The sequence below is a fragment of the Triturus cristatus genome, chromosome 1_1, assembly GCF_964204655.1.
Source record: "Triturus cristatus chromosome 1_1, aTriCri1.1, whole genome shotgun sequence".
Taxonomy (NCBI): Eukaryota; Metazoa; Chordata; class Amphibia; order Caudata; family Salamandridae; genus Triturus; species Triturus cristatus.
Window position 1 is genome coordinate 162105608 of NC_140579.1, and position 16883 is coordinate 162122490.

Sequence of the window (16883 nt, forward strand, 5' to 3'; positions counted from 1 at the left end):
GCGACGCGCAAGGGGTATTGCTGACGAAAAATCTTCCGGATCCAGTCTGACGCCTGGGGATATTCTAAGGTGAGGAATCTAACTAACGTGTTTCTTTCAGATATTTTCTTCGGTGCCGAAGGCTGTATTGGTTTCACTTTCGGTTTGAGAACCTTTTGTTTATCGAGATTGACTGAAGGCTGACTCAAGCCAGAGTCACGTAGAGGCTTTTTGGAACTCTTTGTCGCCAGAAATTTGTAATCGTGTGCACCTGGGCCTGAAGGTGGAGATGGAGCCGAAGCCTCACCCGGTGTGGGGGTAGCAAAAGGGTTGTCGTCTGTACTTACGACCGGCTGACCAGCTGGAAGGGGATCGTCATCTTCTGCCTGTTCGTCTGCTCTGGAAGCTGAATCCTCTGCTTCGGAAACAATGACTGCTTCCTGCTGCTGTTCCTCTTCGGACTCCAGCTGGACTGGAGTCCCCTGGACGAGGGTGTCTGGTGCCGATAACGATGATTGTGCCATGACTCTCCGAGCTCGACGGTCTCAAATAGTCTTTTTGGACCGGAACAAAGCACAGGCCTGGCAATCTCAGCTCTGGTGCTCTGGGGACAAGCACAGATTGCACACCTCATGTAGATCAGTGTGGGGGAATATGTGTCCACACCAAGGGCACTTTTTTAAATGTGTTCTTTCCATGAGCCGAAGGCCCAATGGCTCGACGAGCACCAGAATCGAGAAGTGCAGGTTGTTCGAGACGCGTGTAGAAGGAAGTCTCAATCGAAAACAATACCGATGGTAGGAATCTGGGAATGTGCGTCAAAAAGAGATTGGTAACGTAACCGAGCGGGAGTGACATACACATCCGAGCCCAATGGCGGAAAAAAACAATCTGAAGATGGAGTCGATGCCCATGCGCACTATGCTCCAGAGGAGGAGTTATCTACCATACAAAGACTCTTCCAGGACAACAACAAAGTGTAATCATCCGGGCCCACCACCATATGGCGATCTATGCACTAGTGTGTGATCTGCAGCCCATATGCCTCGAACCTAACTGTTTCTTTCAGATTGTGCCTATACATATTCTCCGGCAACATCTAATTCTTATGAGCAACGGCGTTCAAAATTCTAAGTTTGAAGCTCGTGCATGTCATCCCCTTTTCATATAGGTCGGTAACAGGTTCTGACCTTTACATGTGGCCCCCTGATCAACAGCAGCACTGGGCTGCTGTTCACTCGATTCAGCACTAAAATTAAAAAGAGGTTAAATATACAGGCAAGAGGTAGTTTTCAAATATGAATTTAGAAACACCCATTCTCTCCCACCACACTGACAATGCCAATAGTGAACTAAAAGGCACGCCACTTATTATGTGCACTCTTAGGGTGGCCTAGGTACCTATTATACATAAACAACATTATAGTTTATTCAATCAAACAAAGGAGACTGTTTTGTACAGCGCAAACACTAAAGTCATGTATTTCAAGGCCCTCTTACAAGTGATAATAAAAGAAAAAGGAGGGAAAGTGAAATAAAACAACTACCATGGTTCACACAATTTGGTAAAGTAAGGTAAGTAGAGGTTAATTAATACCAGGTTTTCTTGTTTCGCATTGTACAATTCAGCGACTAGATGTATATGCTTGGTTTCCCCTGTAACCACCTTACCACCCCCCACACCCTCACCCCCAGATATACACCCTGTGGCATTGAGGCGAACCTCAATCACATCACAGACCAAACTATATGGCCCTTGGTAAAATGCTTGCAATAACCTATTTATTTATTTTTGGAGCTTTATATAGCGCTTACATGACCCGAGGGGTATCAGAGCGCTTTACAGCTGCATACAAGCATAGAAACATAAACCTTAGAATACAGTGACTAGCATCTAGAGTACTGGAGGTCACATAGATCGGGGTCAGAGTGCGACCAATAAGGATTTGATTTATTACGGCTCCCTTGAGCCAACGGGCTGACGAGCCTTGGACCTGCACCTGCGCGCCATGAGAGGTACTCTACCTGTTTTAATTACTTTTTGGCAGCCCACGCGGCACCCCTTTACACTTACCTGCTCCCTGCTGACGAGAGGCAACTACCTCGAAACACGTGTCCAGGGATGGCTAATGCGACACATACTTTTTCGTAAACACTGTGGCATAGGCGTACTCGCCGTCGCCACTTCATTGACCATAGTTCCTTGGGGCAACTTGCTGGTGTGACTAGCAGAGTGCGACCAATCAGGATTTGATTTATTACGGCTCCCTTGAGCCAACGGGCTGACGAGCCTTGGACCTGCACCTGCGCGCCATGAGAGGTACTCTACCTGTTTTAATTACTTTTTGGCAGTCCACGCGGCACCCCTTTACACTTACCTGCTCCCTGCTGACGAGAGGCAGCTACCTCGAAACACGTGTCCAGGGATGGCTAATGCGACACATACTTTTTCGTAAACACTGTGGCATAGGCGTACTCGCCGTCACCACTTCATTGACCATAGTTCCTTGGGGCAACTTGCTGGTGTGACGAGCAGAGTGCGACCAATCAGGATTTGATAGATCGGGGTCATTGACCAGATGCATAGAGATGACGCTTGAGGAGAAGTTCTTTTAGTTGTCTCTTGAAGTTAGTGAAGGAGGGGTTAGTCCTGATGTGGGTAGGGAGAGAGTTCCAGATTTTTGGGGCATTCCCTGAGAAGGAGCGGGGGAGGGCTTTTTGTTTATGTCTTTTGGGGGGATTAAGAGGAGCAAGTTGGAGCTTCTTAGGTTTCTTGAATGTCCCACTTTTGTGAGTTGCCTGTGTGTAAGGCTTTATGGGTGAGAGAGGCAGTTTTAAAAGCGCAGCGTGCTTCGATGGGTAGCCATTTTAGTTCCTGTAATGCAGGGGTGATGAGGTCGTATTTCTTGGTGCCTGTGACCATTCTTGCTGCTGCGTTTAGGGTGGTTCTCAAGGGGACTATGTGTGTTTTAGCCGTCCCAGTTAGTGTGGCGTTTCCATAGTCAAGTTTGGAGAGAACTAAAGATTGGGTTTGATTTTGTTGAGGAGTTTTAGGTTGTAGAGGGCGCCTTTTGCTGTGGAGTTTATGTGGGAGCTCATGTTGAGACTTGTGTCTACAGAGATCCCTAGAGATTTAGCTGAGATTGCTGGAGAAACTTTGCAGTTTAGAGAGTCAAGGTTGTTTATCCATTCTTGGATCTGAGGGGGTTGTTCGTGATTGGAGAAAACAAGGATTTTGTTTTTTTCTTGGTTTAGTTTGAGGTGGTTGAGTGTCAGCCAATTTTCTACTTAGTGTGGAGCTGAGTCGGAGAATGTCATTGAGGGAGGATATCTCGAGGTACAGCTGGTCTTCGTCAGCACAGAGGTGGTAGGCGATGTTTGCTTGTTTTAGAATGGTGGTGAGCGGTTCCATGTAAATGTTGAAGAGTGTGGGGGAGAGGACTGATCCTTGGGGGACACCTCTAACTGAGGAGGTGGTGTCGGACACCTAGGACATAAAGGTAATGCTACATATAAAACCCACCAAACATGCACTTGAAAAGGGAGTACAGGAATCTGATGCAAATCTGAACACTGCAGCTCAGTCAAATTTATGGAATGCTATATAAATGGTACAGTGGAAAAGTATGAGCAGCAGTTCCAGTGTTCTTCAGGGCATTGTTTATTCCACTCATCATGCTGAAAAGGGCCTTAGACCAAATCAGCCAGAGACCTGTCAATTTGTAGGGCCAAACACTATGCATTAAAGGTTGTAGGTCTGGACAACAGCTATGTAATGCTCCATGCCCTCTAGCCCCAGCAACCCTCTGTATCAGCAGCTACAGTCACTGTGAGCTCGAGTCAGAGAATGGACTCTTACATGGGAGCAAAGAAGCAAATTCGCCTAAGAATGTCGCCACAGGCAATGACTCTGCTATAAACAGCTAGGTAGGTCACACCCCCAAATTGCCTAAATTCAGACTGTGGATTTGCCACCTTTGCACTCTCACCATCAAAGCTAATCAGATTGCCAATAGGACTGTCAGCCGTCTTCCCCTCACAGGATGCAAGGCTGGGCCCCATGTGAGTACCTCTCTCATAATACACTTCCTTGTGGTGTGCACTTTACACTCTGACAGTGGATTCACATTTTCAGATGTCCCTCCACGTTAGGTACTGAAGAGATCCCCTATTGATAATGGGGTCGAAGCGCCGTCGACAAAACTTTAAAGCAAACCATTCCCCAGGCCCTACCATTGTATTAGAAGGCTGTGACTAACTATTTAATATGTTATGGTCCTGTTTGTATTCTTGAAACCTATTTTTATGTCACAAATTGTCACTAATTTGATATGTAGGTTCTATGTTCACTTGGGACACCATGCACTTAATTAATTTGATTACGCATTTATATAAACAGCTTATATTCGTAAGTGTCTTGTTGTATATGGTTTATTTTCCCTCTCCGACATCTCTTTACCCATGAATCCTGCCCTTGAGCTAACTTCTATCATGTATTACACACATTCTCCACAGGAACCACTGTTCCTCATAATATAATAGATACCCTGGTTCCATGTGAGTAGGGTGGCTCTAGTTTTCCTATACACGATGTATTCTACAAGGGTCACTCTGCACCACTCTAGATAACCTCCAAGGCCCTTCTCCTGCAATTCAATGGTTTACTGGAGAATCACCTATTCATCAGCATGATGGCACAGAGGGTACTTTTCCTGTCCGGTCACAGCAACCTCTGCATTTCGCTGTCCCACAAAGACAATGCTGAGAGCAGGAGTTGGACTGCATGAGTCCAAGTACACACTTGCTCCTGTCTCTCACTATGACCACACCAGTGATCTTTTATGGCTTAGGTTAAGCTGATCTTCGACCCTCCCCAAAGTTTATCTTTGACCCTCCCCATCATTAGCTCCGCAGTCAATGCTGAAAAATGTTTTAAATTCCCTCTCCTCATTTCTACAATATTCAAATGCTTACTGTGAATTGTCTTCATTGTGGATCCTTTTAAGTTCTCTGATGTGTAGATTTCTAACCCTCTCCAGCCGCTCAAGCTCTGCCTGTATCTCAGCTTCTTCCTGCAACAGAGAGAATCAAAAGCATCAGAATATGTCTTGTGGTACTACTTCAATGATGTCAATGATTAAAGAAAAAATTCAATTCTGCTCATGATTAAAGGGTTTATGACTGGGCTGAAATCGATGCTGCATACAGTGCTTAACACATAAATGGGAATGAGAATGAAAGCACTTCTTTCACTAAATCCTCAAAGGCAACAAGCAGGTCTGAAGAAAACAATGTTAGAGGTGAGGTGTACCTGTTAAATGAAGTTTAACGAGATGTGTTCACTTTTAGGCCCAGTCACTCATCAATCAATCAAAAAAATCAACTATACAATCTGTATTTTTTCCAAAGATAAACTGGACTCTACCTTGAAGGTACTACAGATATGATTGACCTTTGTGCCTAAACAGTGATAAGGTTTGTATTGACAAATTTATTAGCAGATTATGCAAGTAGGCATTATTCCCAAATAAATAACACGAGAAAGAAGCTGTTAAACCACAACATTAATCAATCACTGTGAGAAAGTGCCCTCTTTCTTGCATGGTAAGCCCCCACTTTTTGCTGAATTGTTGATGTGCTTTGACTGAGTGTGCCCTGGACTCCTGCCAATCAGGTGCCCAGGGACTTTGTTCCTGCAGCAAAAACTGCATTGAAGCCTAAACCCAATTGGCATCTCTGGCCACAGGTCAGCCCCTGGTAAATGGTACCACAGGTACCCAGGGCACTGTGACCAGAGAAGGCCCCTAAGGACTGCAGCACTTATTGAGCCACCCTTAGAGGCCCTGTCCCCTGACACTCTCACACTGCCTTTGCAGGCTGCGTGTCTTGGTGCAGAACAATGCAAAGAGTCGACATGGCACACATCCCTGTGTGCCACGCCCACAAACCACTGCCCTGGCATACATCAGTCACCCCTCTAGCTGGGTGCCCTATGCCAGTGGTGAGGGTACAGGTGCATGAGCTCTGTGCCCCTACAGCACCCAGGTCTATTCCTGGGCACTGTAAGTGCAGTACTGCTATTAAGAGTATATGGTGCTGGGAGTTTGTCATTACGAACCCCACCACACCATAATGGCTACAATGAAGACTGGAAAGTTTGGTATCAAACTTCTCAGCACATTAAACTCACACTGATGCCAGTGTGGGATTTAATGTAAAATGCACCACAGAGGGCATCTTAGAGATGCCCCCTGAAACTCGACCAACCTCCAGTGACCTGACTGAGTGGCTGCCACCACCAGACATGTTTCTGGACCCCAAGTCGAGAGCTTGCTGCTCTCGGGGGCCTGAAACAATGCACATCCTGGGACGAGGTGCCAAGCCTTCTCCCCCAGGATGGGCAGGGTTCACTAAGGAGAAGCTTCAAAGGCATGCTGCCTTTGTGAGCCTCCCCAGACCATTTGCTGCTTTCAGCAACTGGTCCCCACTGGTTCTACCCCCCACTTTGGGCAGGAGAACCTGCAGGAAAAACAAGTGAGGAAGAGAGGTGTGTCCACCTCTGCCAACTCCATCCCTAAGGTAAGGAGGCGAGGTGAAGCACAACCTCGAGTCCCCGCAATCTTGAGGATGGGAGGGACCGAGCCAACCAGGTACAGGCTCCTGCCCCTCTCCCACTGGAGAGTGGCAGATTAGGGGGTGTACCTGTGAACACCGGACGTGTTTGAACTGCAGCTTCTGGAGCCAGCCAGGAACCGCGAATCCAGCTCACTCTGCACCTGCCGAACCTGGCCCGAACTAGAGTGGAAAAATACCACGAGGAGGTCCCCCCGGCAATCCTGACCCGCGATCCTTGTGTGCCCAACCCAGCGGTGCCTAACCAATCCTCAACATCCCAACTTACCCCTCAAAGTGGTGGTCACTCCTGGAAGATCCTCGTCCCCGAGCCAGCAGTGTTTTTGTCCCGGAGAATCTCCAATGAAATCAACAGGGCACTCTACCTCAAAAAGCACCCTGCACCCGGCCGCCCTGGTGCCGCTGAAGGTGCCCCTTTGGTGCTAACTTGGTACCCAACTTGCCCTGAGCTTAACCCTAGGAGCTTTGCGTCCACAACACCGTGGCCTGCTTGCCAGCAGCCACCAACCGGAGTCCCCCTATCCTCTATAGGATAACATACGGCCTCAACACTCTGCACCCGGCCGCCTGAGTGCCGCTGAGGGTGCAACAACAGTGCATCACTGACCCTGGGAGACCCCTGAATCTAACCCCAGGACCCTAACTCCAAAGACCGATTACCTACCTGGAAACCGATAACCTCTTTTTCTGCATAGAATAACATTGACACTTTTTCTCCCAAAAAGTTTTTAAGTGTCGACTTTTTAAAACTGAGAATATTCCTTAAAAATCACCCGATTAACCAAAACGCATTTTCTCAACTGTTTTCAGGAAATGTCCCAGTGCTGAATCTAGGTATCCAGCACTGAGTAAGAAAAGTATCGTTAAAGTAACTTACCTGCTAAGTGAATTTCCTCCCATAGGAAAACATTGGTGACTATGTGAAAAAGTTTCAAAGTGTCAACTTTTGAAATACAATAATATTCTTCAAAAATCATACCTCTAACTAAAACGTATTTACTCAACTGTTTTCAGGAAATGCCCCGGTGCTGAATCTAGGATCCAGCATTGTGTTAGTAAAAGTAATCCGATAAGTAATTTAATTGCATTTTACTGAAAAAGCCTATTGATTCCTATGTACCGAGTCTACTAAGTTTGTGCATTGCATTGCAACGCCCTGTAAACTCGAATTGGTACAAAGTCCTACTATCTTTTGAAAGTATTCAACAACAGCATCTTGTAGCTGAAAAGTATTTACATGCTTACTGTAGTATCTTCATGTAAGGTTATTGCTGTTCTCCTGTATCTTGTAACTAGCTGGTCAGCCAGTGTGAGAGTTCCATGTGGAATGTTGATGTGACTGGAATGTTGGAGGTTGGTGTGGTGTGAGACAGTTGAGAGGATGGGCTGAGCAGCTAGCAGGCTGCTCCTGGTGGGGCTAATCTATGGACTTTACTAACTTAATAAATACGCTTAAGATCTATCCTGGCTACGTCTGCTGTGTCACATCAACCTATGGAACCAGGTCACTTCAATTGGCGACGATTTGGAGACTAAAGAAACCATGCGTGTAACCTGAATAGACTGGTGTGTAACTAAACTTGTGTGACTTGAAGAAATTTGACTTAAAGAAAAGAAACTCCTCATTTGGCGAAACTACCTGGCACCGTGAGCCCCACCAGTGACCACAACACCGGTCGCCCAAACCTCTGTGTGCCAGTTGGGGTGAGGAGTGGAGCTGCAAGCTGTTCCCTAGTGCAGCACAGAGGTTTGCCTCAGTCCTGTTTCAATTTCAAGGTGTTGTGTCCCAGAGCCTCCTTGTGGATGTCTCTGCGACCAAGTTTGGTGTTTTTTGAAGGCTGCTGGCCCCTGTGACAGTCGTGTAGGAGAAGTACCTGCAGTCTCTCTGTGTTTGACTGTGGAGGGCCACTTGATGGTCGTGAGGTGAGCGTTTGGGAGCTGTCACCGGAAGAGGTGTCTGGCAATATTTGTAATTTCAGCCAAAGTCAGTACATCTCTTGATACTACGTGTTATTGTGCAGCTGCCCCAAGTTGTCAATCTCTGGATGTCTACTTTAGAGCCGAGGTGCTAGCTCAATGTCAGTGGGCACTCTTTAGCGTCTACACGATGGTTCCGGTCTACAATGAAGCATTCATCCATGTCAGTGTTCAAGCTCAAGTCTTTTCTTTGTGTGGGTTCAGATGGTTTTCCTAATCCTGGTACATCCCTGTCAGCGCAAGGTTTGTGGAGCCATCTACGTTGAACTATGGCATTTTTAACCTCAGTCAAATCAGCGCGACTTTCTAGTTGTGGTCGCTAGAGGGGAAGAGGGCTATAGGGGAGGAGCTGCCATTCTGTCGCTGGGTGCTCAAAAGCGATCTCTACACATAAGTGGTTTGCTTAAGAACAAAGTCACCTATGGACATTTTTATTCTGCAAGAACAAAGTCAGTTACGGTCGTTTTAGTTTCTAATGTAGCCGGTCTGGTGTGTTAACAGTGTTGTATGGAATGTTTCTTGCCCATCCACTACTCATCTCCAAGTATAGGGGTAAGTTCATTTCATTACATTTATTGTGGACTCAGGTTTTCCCCAGGACGTTTGACAGTTCAACTGCTCATTAGTATTTTGAAATGAAGATGCGCTGTTCCATGTCCGCGCGCAGTTCCCAGCCGCGTGGAGTCTTACCTGCATTCCCGTGACGTCTCCATCGAGTTCCTCCTTGTTCGCTGCGTTCCGCTGCATCAGCTCGCCGCATGCACAGACGTACGGGAAGCCACCCGGCAGGACGTCTTCAACGTGACGCCATTTTGTGTTTGGCTCCAGCTAACATAGTCTTATGTGTTGAGCATTTGCCAACCACATTTTCTGAGTTTGGTCTGATTTGAGGAGAAGCGGCATGAGAATTTGTCAGTTGGAGGACATGGTAGTTGTCCGCTTCTTCTTTTGTCTACTATTTCGCTTCGCAGCTCTGGGACATTTTGGCAATTATTTCACCAACGGAGCAGTTTTGGATGTGCAGGTAGGACGCTCTGCAGTAAAGATACGCATTGAAGCTGGTGATACACAGGAGGTACATGTGTATTATGATGATGCGATTTTGGTACACATGCACATATTTATTTACATTTACAGAACACACTGTGAAGTTATGTCTACGGACCATGCTGTCTTTCATTGGAGTTTTATGGTGCACACTAGTTGGGAGCGTACCCACTGCTCGGGTGAGAGGTTGCTCACCGGCGCTTGTTTCACAATAGCTATGTGCTAGAGTTTTTTTAAGCACTAATATAATCATTCTTGCTTGTGCTGTTGTTCTGTTTTGTGCTGCACTTTGGTCCACTAGTGTGTTTGTTTTTGTCACGTTATGCTGCACATTGGTCATTCTGAATGTTGTACTCCACATTTAGTTATTTGGAATGGGTTTTAGCCCTATTTCCACGTCGCAAGTCACTGTTTAGTTACTAAGGTGTGACTTTTGAGTTTGGGTGTCAGTCCCATTTACCCAGTTATGGGGGGTGAGAGTCCCACCTATGTTATTAGTAATGGGTGTCAGTCCCATTTACTCAGTTATAGAGGGTGAGAGTCCCACCTATTAAATTGGTTAATGGGTGTTAGTGTATCAGTCACTTTGTGCTGCACGTTGTTTTCTATTCTGTGTGTTAGTCATGCTGTGACTCACTTGTCGGGCTATAGGGGGTGTTAGTCCCACCTATTAAATTGGTTAATGGGTGTTAGTCCCATGTACTTAGTGTTTAGGGGGTGTTAGTCCCACCTAGCTTATGGTTAATGGGTGTTAGTCCCATATACTTAGTGTTTAGGGGGTGTTAGTCCCACCTAGGTTATTGTTAATGGGTGTTAGTCCCATATACTCAGAGTTTAGGGGGCCTTAGTCCCACCTACGTTTTAGTGATGGGTGAGATCCACCCATTGTATATTTGTTCTGGGAGTGATTCTTCCTGTATGTTTCTTCAATTTCTAGAGTACCTGTAGTCGTTCTCTATTGTGATTCTCTGCGTTTTTTTCATAGGTATCTTTTGTGGAGTCTACTCAATTTCTGTTTGGGATTTTACCGTTCTTTTCGTGTTTTATTAAAAGAGGAGGTTGGTGTTAGTGAGTTTAATGTTTTCTTTTCTGTCTTATTATACGAGGAGGATGGTAATAGTTTATTCTCATCTTTTCATACTTTTTCTTATCCTTTTTCTGCAGTTTTATAGTCTGGGTCCCTTTCGTGGTATAGTTTATTCAACTTACCCTTGGGTTTTGGACTATTTATCTCTTGTTTATATTTTGTGTATAGTTGCTTTGAACTTTTAGTATTGTTTGTTGTATTTTCAATTGTAAAGAAGGGAGATATTGTAGTATCTTCATGTAAGGTTATTACTGTTCTCCTGTATCTTCTAACTAGCTGCTCAGCCAGTGTGAGAGTTCCATGTGGAATGTTGACGTGACTGGAATGTTGGAGGTTGGTGTGGTGTGAGACAGTTGAGAGGATGGGCTGAGCAGCTAGCAGGCTGCTCCTGGTGGGGCTAATCTATGGACTTTACTAACTTAATAAATACGCTTAAGATCTATCCTGGCTACGTCTGCTGTGTCACATCAACCTATGGAACCAGGTCACTTCACTTACCTGTGCCAGGCTTGCTTGGTTCTAGAAATAAAACGACAGTAAATTTTTTTTACAAAACAATTGGCCAAGAGTTCAGTTCTTGAGTGTGTGAATTCATTTGCTGGCTGAGTGTGTACAGCAAATGCTTAACCCTGTCCTCTGATACTGCCTTACTGCCCGACCAAGCTACCACTTTACAGAGTAAGATTCTATCTAACTTTAACCTCTGCCAAACCTCTGGAGACCCTTGGACTCTATACACACAGTACCTCACTTTGGTGCAGTATATATAGAGCCAGTTTCTTACAATCACAAACAAAGCCATTCAGTTTTAAGAACAAGAAGCAATAAAATATCTTGAGAAAATCTAATTTTCGAACACTAGAGTCAATAACATGTCCATTCAGCAAAAATGGGTGATACAATCCTTGGAAACAGATCCAACATTAATATGGAAAAGGCTGGGGGAATTGTGAATATAGATTAACAATGGTACATCCCCAAAAAAACCTCTGCAGTGTTTAGAGGCTAATCTTTATTCATACCTTGACTACAATTACACTATTTAGCTACAGGAAACTGTCAGGTGTCTGGTATTAATGACTCAAGATGAATGGATTATTGACACTCCAATCTCAATTTTCATAAACTGAATATGCGAGGATTCCTGTATGTGTTTGCATAAGATCCACAAGACTATTACTGAGATACCTCTAAGCCCAACCATATTTGGGAACAAGTAGTTATTTGTTCCATAAACAAAAAGTGTTGACTATTACTAGAAGCAATACTTACAATTTAAATACATTTATTAGAAGACCCCAAACATTTTTTGAGTGCACTCAAAACTAATGGTTTGCAATCGGGAAATATACTGTTCATAATATTATGTACCAAATTTATAAGGGACCATAGTACACATGGAAGGAATGGACTCAGCAGAGGAAGTTATTAAGCAAAGCACCCTGAGTTCAAATGCCCTTTTGAATTAATACTTCAGCTCAAGAATGGACCACGTTTTTATAATTATATCAACTTTGAGGGTAAATATTACGTTCATAGTGTAGGCCCCAAATGGGAAGCAGTCTGGCAAGGAGTACGTCAAAATTGGGTTACATTTCTTTGAGAATTAACACAATCTGGAAAATCGAAGAGAAAAAAACATTTCAAAGTGGCATTGTTACAGGTCTTTTGTTTATGGTGTAGTACAGACAAAAATTAAACCAGATACTCTTCCAGAATAATGGATTTGAGCTTGAATCTCTACCACATTCACATGCAGTGTATTAAACTGTCATAAAGCGATTGGATTGGTTAATGTTTCTATTTTACAAACGTTTAGATTGGGCTTATGTGATCAACAGAAAAAGATTTAAGAAGCACCTTCTGACAGAGGGACTTTGGTTCTGTACAAATATTGGTTCCCTTGAGTACAGTTGCTGCTTGAGCAGAGGCTGTATGCTTACCCTGAAAAAGAGTGCTTCTATTACACTTCATGTGTTGCAGGAAAGCTTATGCTCACTACAGAAGGACTGAGTTAGTTACATTGACAAGCCATTAATCAAGGCAAGAGGGCAGATCTGTTTATTCTGAAAGAACAAGTTACTTACCTTCGGTAACGATATATCTGTAAGAAACATAGGTTAGTTATAGATTCCTTACCTTGGAATTACCCCCAGGCGTCAGACTGGATCCGGAAAGTTTTTCATCAGCAGTACCCCTGCGCGTCGGAAGGTGGAGTCGGTCGACTCCGCGTCCGTCGTCGTGGTTGTCGGGATGACGTCACACTAGCTACATAGACGTCACCCTAGCGCGCTGATGTCAGTTCTGTACGCGACTTTCCACAACAGAAGTGCAGAGCCATGCAAGACACTGACCACTGGAGCACACAACTATGGCCCTGAAAGGAAGTCCTTAACCCTAGAAGTCAGTTCATAGAACAGGGAAGATGGGTGGGGTAGTAAGCAATCTATAACTAACCTATGTTTCTTACAGATATATCGTTACCAAAGGTAAGTAACTTGTTCATCTGAAAGCAACAGTTAGTTATAGATTACTTACCTTAGAATAGATACCCCAGCAATACCAACCCCGGAGGTGGGTCTGTGAACTGAGTTCACACCAGAAAGTCCTGGAGAACAGAACGGCCGAAGCCGCTGTCTCTCCGGACTTGGCTGTCCAGGCAGTAGTGCTTAGTGAACATGTGCAGCGATGCCCACGAGAGCTGCAACACAGATGTCATTTAGGGGGACTCCCCATCCCAAAGCAGTAGTAGCTGCCGTCGCCCTGGTAGAATGGGCGCTCAGCCCCACTGGAGGCTCCTTCTTTGCCAAATAGCAGGCCATGATGCACAGAACGACCCACCTGGAGATGGTCCGTTTGTGCACGGCCCAACCTTTCTTAGCGCCCGCGTACCCAACAAAGAGCTGATCGTCCACCCGGATTTGTTTGGCGCGATCCAATTAGAAGGAGAGCGCACGTTTTGGATACAAACGGTGGAGCCTCTCTTCCTATTTTGAAGGATGCGGTGGAGGAAAGAAGTTCGGCAAAGTGATAGTTTGGCCAATATGAAAAGAAGTGACCACCTTTGGCAGAAAGGAAAGTGGAGTTCGGAGGACGACCTTGTCCGGATGAACAGCCAGAAAGGGAGGCTTGAAAGAAAGAGCTTGTAGCTCGCACACCCTGCGCACAGAGGTGATGGCCACCAGAAAGGCAGTTTTCAAAGTGAGAAGTCTGAGAGGACAGTTATGCAGTGGCTCAAAGGGAGCGCACATAAGATATGTCAGAACCAAGTTCAAGTCCCACTGGGGCATTACGAAGGGAACAGGAGGAAACAGATGAGTAATGCCCTTAAGAAATCTATTTACAACAGGGGACTTGAAAAGAGAAGGCTGATCAGGGAGCCTGAGGAAGGCTGAAATGGCCAAGAGGTAGCCCTTAAGAGAGCCCAGAGCAGAGCCCTGCTGGGCCAAAGATAGGTGGAACAAGAGAACCTCAGAAAGAGGGGAAAAAGGGGAAAAAGGGGATCCCCACCCTTTGCTGAGCACCATACCACAAATTTATTCCATCTGCAGGCGAATACTGTCTTAGTGGAGGGACGCCTGGCTGCCAAGACTACATCACAGACTTTGGGAGGCAGGTCAAACGATGTCAACTGTCGCCACTCAATCTGCACGCAAGGAGGTGGAGGCTTGACAGGTTTGGGTGGAGGATCGTCCCAAGCTGCTGCGACAGAAGATCCTCCAGAAGAGGCAGTCGGATTGGAGGATCGATGGCCATGTTGAGCAGCTTGGGATGCCAAACTCTTCGTGCCCAATCCGGAGCCACAAGAATGACTTGGGCCCGGTCACGTTTGATCTTCGTCAGCACTGGGCAGAAGTGGTATAGGCGGAAAGGCGTATAGAAGACCGCAACTCCACTCGCAACGAAAAGTGTCTCCTAGCAAGTGCCACCTTGGAAATTCCAATGCACAGAATTGCTGAAATTGTGTGTTCTCTTCGGTGGCGAATAGATGTAACCAAGGCTCTCCCCACTATTGAAATAGACCTTCCACCACCTCCGAGTGAAGGCGCCATTCGTGATCCATTATGCACCTGCGGCTCAGCTCGTCCGCCGTGGCATTCAGTGAACCTGCCAAGTGCTGATGTTCCAGCCATGTCCAGAGGGTCCCCAACCCCACCCTCCCTGTTTGTTGCAGTATCACATTGCGGTGGTGTTGTCCGTGAACACCTGCACTACTCTTCCCCAGACAGAGGGAAGGAATGCTTTGAGTGCAAGACTAATCGCCCGAATCTCCAGAAGGTTGATGTGGAGCACGGACTCCGCCTGAGACCAGAGGCCTCTGATCTCCGGCTCTCCCATGTAGCCGTTCCAGCCCAGAAGGGATGCGTCTGTCACCAGTGTGTTCTGGTTGGGGAAGGGAGAGGTATCTGCCATTGACCCAATCCTGGTTTGTTAGCCACCAATGCAATTGTCGTGCAGTGCCCTCAGAGATCTGGACACAATCGTACAGATTCCTCTGATGCTGCGCACACTGGAACTTCAGGTCCCACTGCAGAGCCCGCATATGCCACCTGGCATGATCGACCAGCGAGATGCAGGAGGCCATGAGGCCCAGCAGCCTCTGGGTCATCCTGACCGAAACCCGGGATAGAGGCTGAAAGATCTGAATCATAGCCCAAATATCCCAGACTCGCTGTTTGGGAGGATAAACCCGAAACTGCGTTGTGACCAGAACCGCTCCGATGAAAGGAGCTTCTGAGAGGGGGTCAGGTGTGACTTCGGCACGTGATGGAGAACCCCAGCGAATGCAGGAGGTCGGCTGTAGTCTGGAGGTGGGAGACAACAGCCTGTGGTGAGCCCGCCTTTAACAGCCAGTCGTCGAGATAGGGGGAAGACTGGAACCCCTGATCTGCGCAGATAAGCTGCGACCACCGCCATCACTTTCGTGAACACCCGAGGGGCGTTGGTAAGGCTAAAGGGGTACACGGTAAACTGGAAGTGCTCGTTGTCTACCGTGAACCGCAGGTAACGCCGGTGGGCCGCCAGGACGGGAATGTGAAAATAAGCGTCCTGCAAGTCCAACGCTACCATCCAGTCTCCAGGGTCGAGGGCAGACAAGACCTGAGCAAATGTGAGCATTTTGAATTTCTCCTTTTTGAGGAAGAGATTGACGGTCCGAAGATCTAAAATGGGCCAAAGCCCCTTGTTGTTCTTCTGAATCAGAAAGTAGCGGGAATAACAGTCACTGCCTACTTCTGAAGCTGGGATCCTTTGTATAGCTCCCTTGGCCAGAAGAGCTGTAACTTCCTCTTGGAGTAACTTGAAATGATCCTCTGCCAGCTGTTCCTGAGTTGGTGGAATTGGAGGAGGAAAAGAAGGGAAAGAAGGAGAATAGCCCTCCTGGACGATCTGAAAGACCCACTTGTCTGTTATAGATCTCCAGCGGGGAAGATGACGAACCCACCCACTGGAGTAGTGTGGTCCTGCAGAATCAGCCTAGGAGTGCATGGAGGCTGCGGCTGCTGGGGGAAGTGTGGCAGACTTCTGGCCTCCATTCCGAGGACGTAATGTACCACATCCACGCACGGCTTGGGTAGTCTGAGCGGGACGGTGGCTAGGATAGGGCTGACGCAGCTGGAAACCCCATCCGTTGCCCCGAAAGGGGCGAAATGAAGACTGGCCACGAGGAGTGGAGGAAAGGCCCAAGGATCTGGCCGTAGCTCGAGAGGCCTTGAACTTGACCAGTGCAGAGTCTGCCTTTTCCCCCAAAAAAGCGGGTTCCATCAAAGGGCAAGTCCATCAAATTGCCTTGGACATCCCACAAAAAGCCAGTTGTACGAAGCCAGGCATGGCGCCTCAAGGCCACCGTCGTTGCAATTGACCTGCCCCGCAAATCGGTCTTTCCAAACCGCACTGTATGGCAAACTTTGCTGCATCTCTCCTGTGCTTGACAGCTTGGGAGAGCACAGCCGGGGCCTCCTCCTGGACTTGTGGCAGCACCTGCGCTACCACCTCCCAAAGAAAGTGGGAGAAACGGCCCAACAAGCATGTAGTATTCACCGACTGCAATGCCAGACTGGAGGAAAACAACATCATCTTCCCAAATGAGTCCAGTCTCTTGGATCCCCTGTCCGTAGGGGGGAAATGGAATGCGCTCTGGGAAGTAAGGCCTGCACCATCA

At 46.8% G+C, this 16883-nt stretch overlaps 1 protein-coding gene across 7 annotated transcripts in view; it reads right to left on the reverse strand.

Moving 5' to 3' along the window:
- TLK2 (tousled like kinase 2) overlaps nt 1-16883 on the reverse strand; it is a 2417851-nt gene that overhangs the window by 867625 nt on the left and 1533343 nt on the right. For all 7 annotated transcript variants that reach the window (XR_014968435.1, XM_085624076.1, XM_085624079.1 and 4 more), the window contains one exon: nt 4954-5051. Coding sequence is in view for 6 of the 7 variants with exons in the window: in XM_085624076.1 (XP_085480202.1) it covers nt 4954-5051 (98 nt within the window). In the remaining variant the exon portion in view is untranslated. The remainder of the gene's footprint in view (nt 1-4953; nt 5052-16883) is intronic.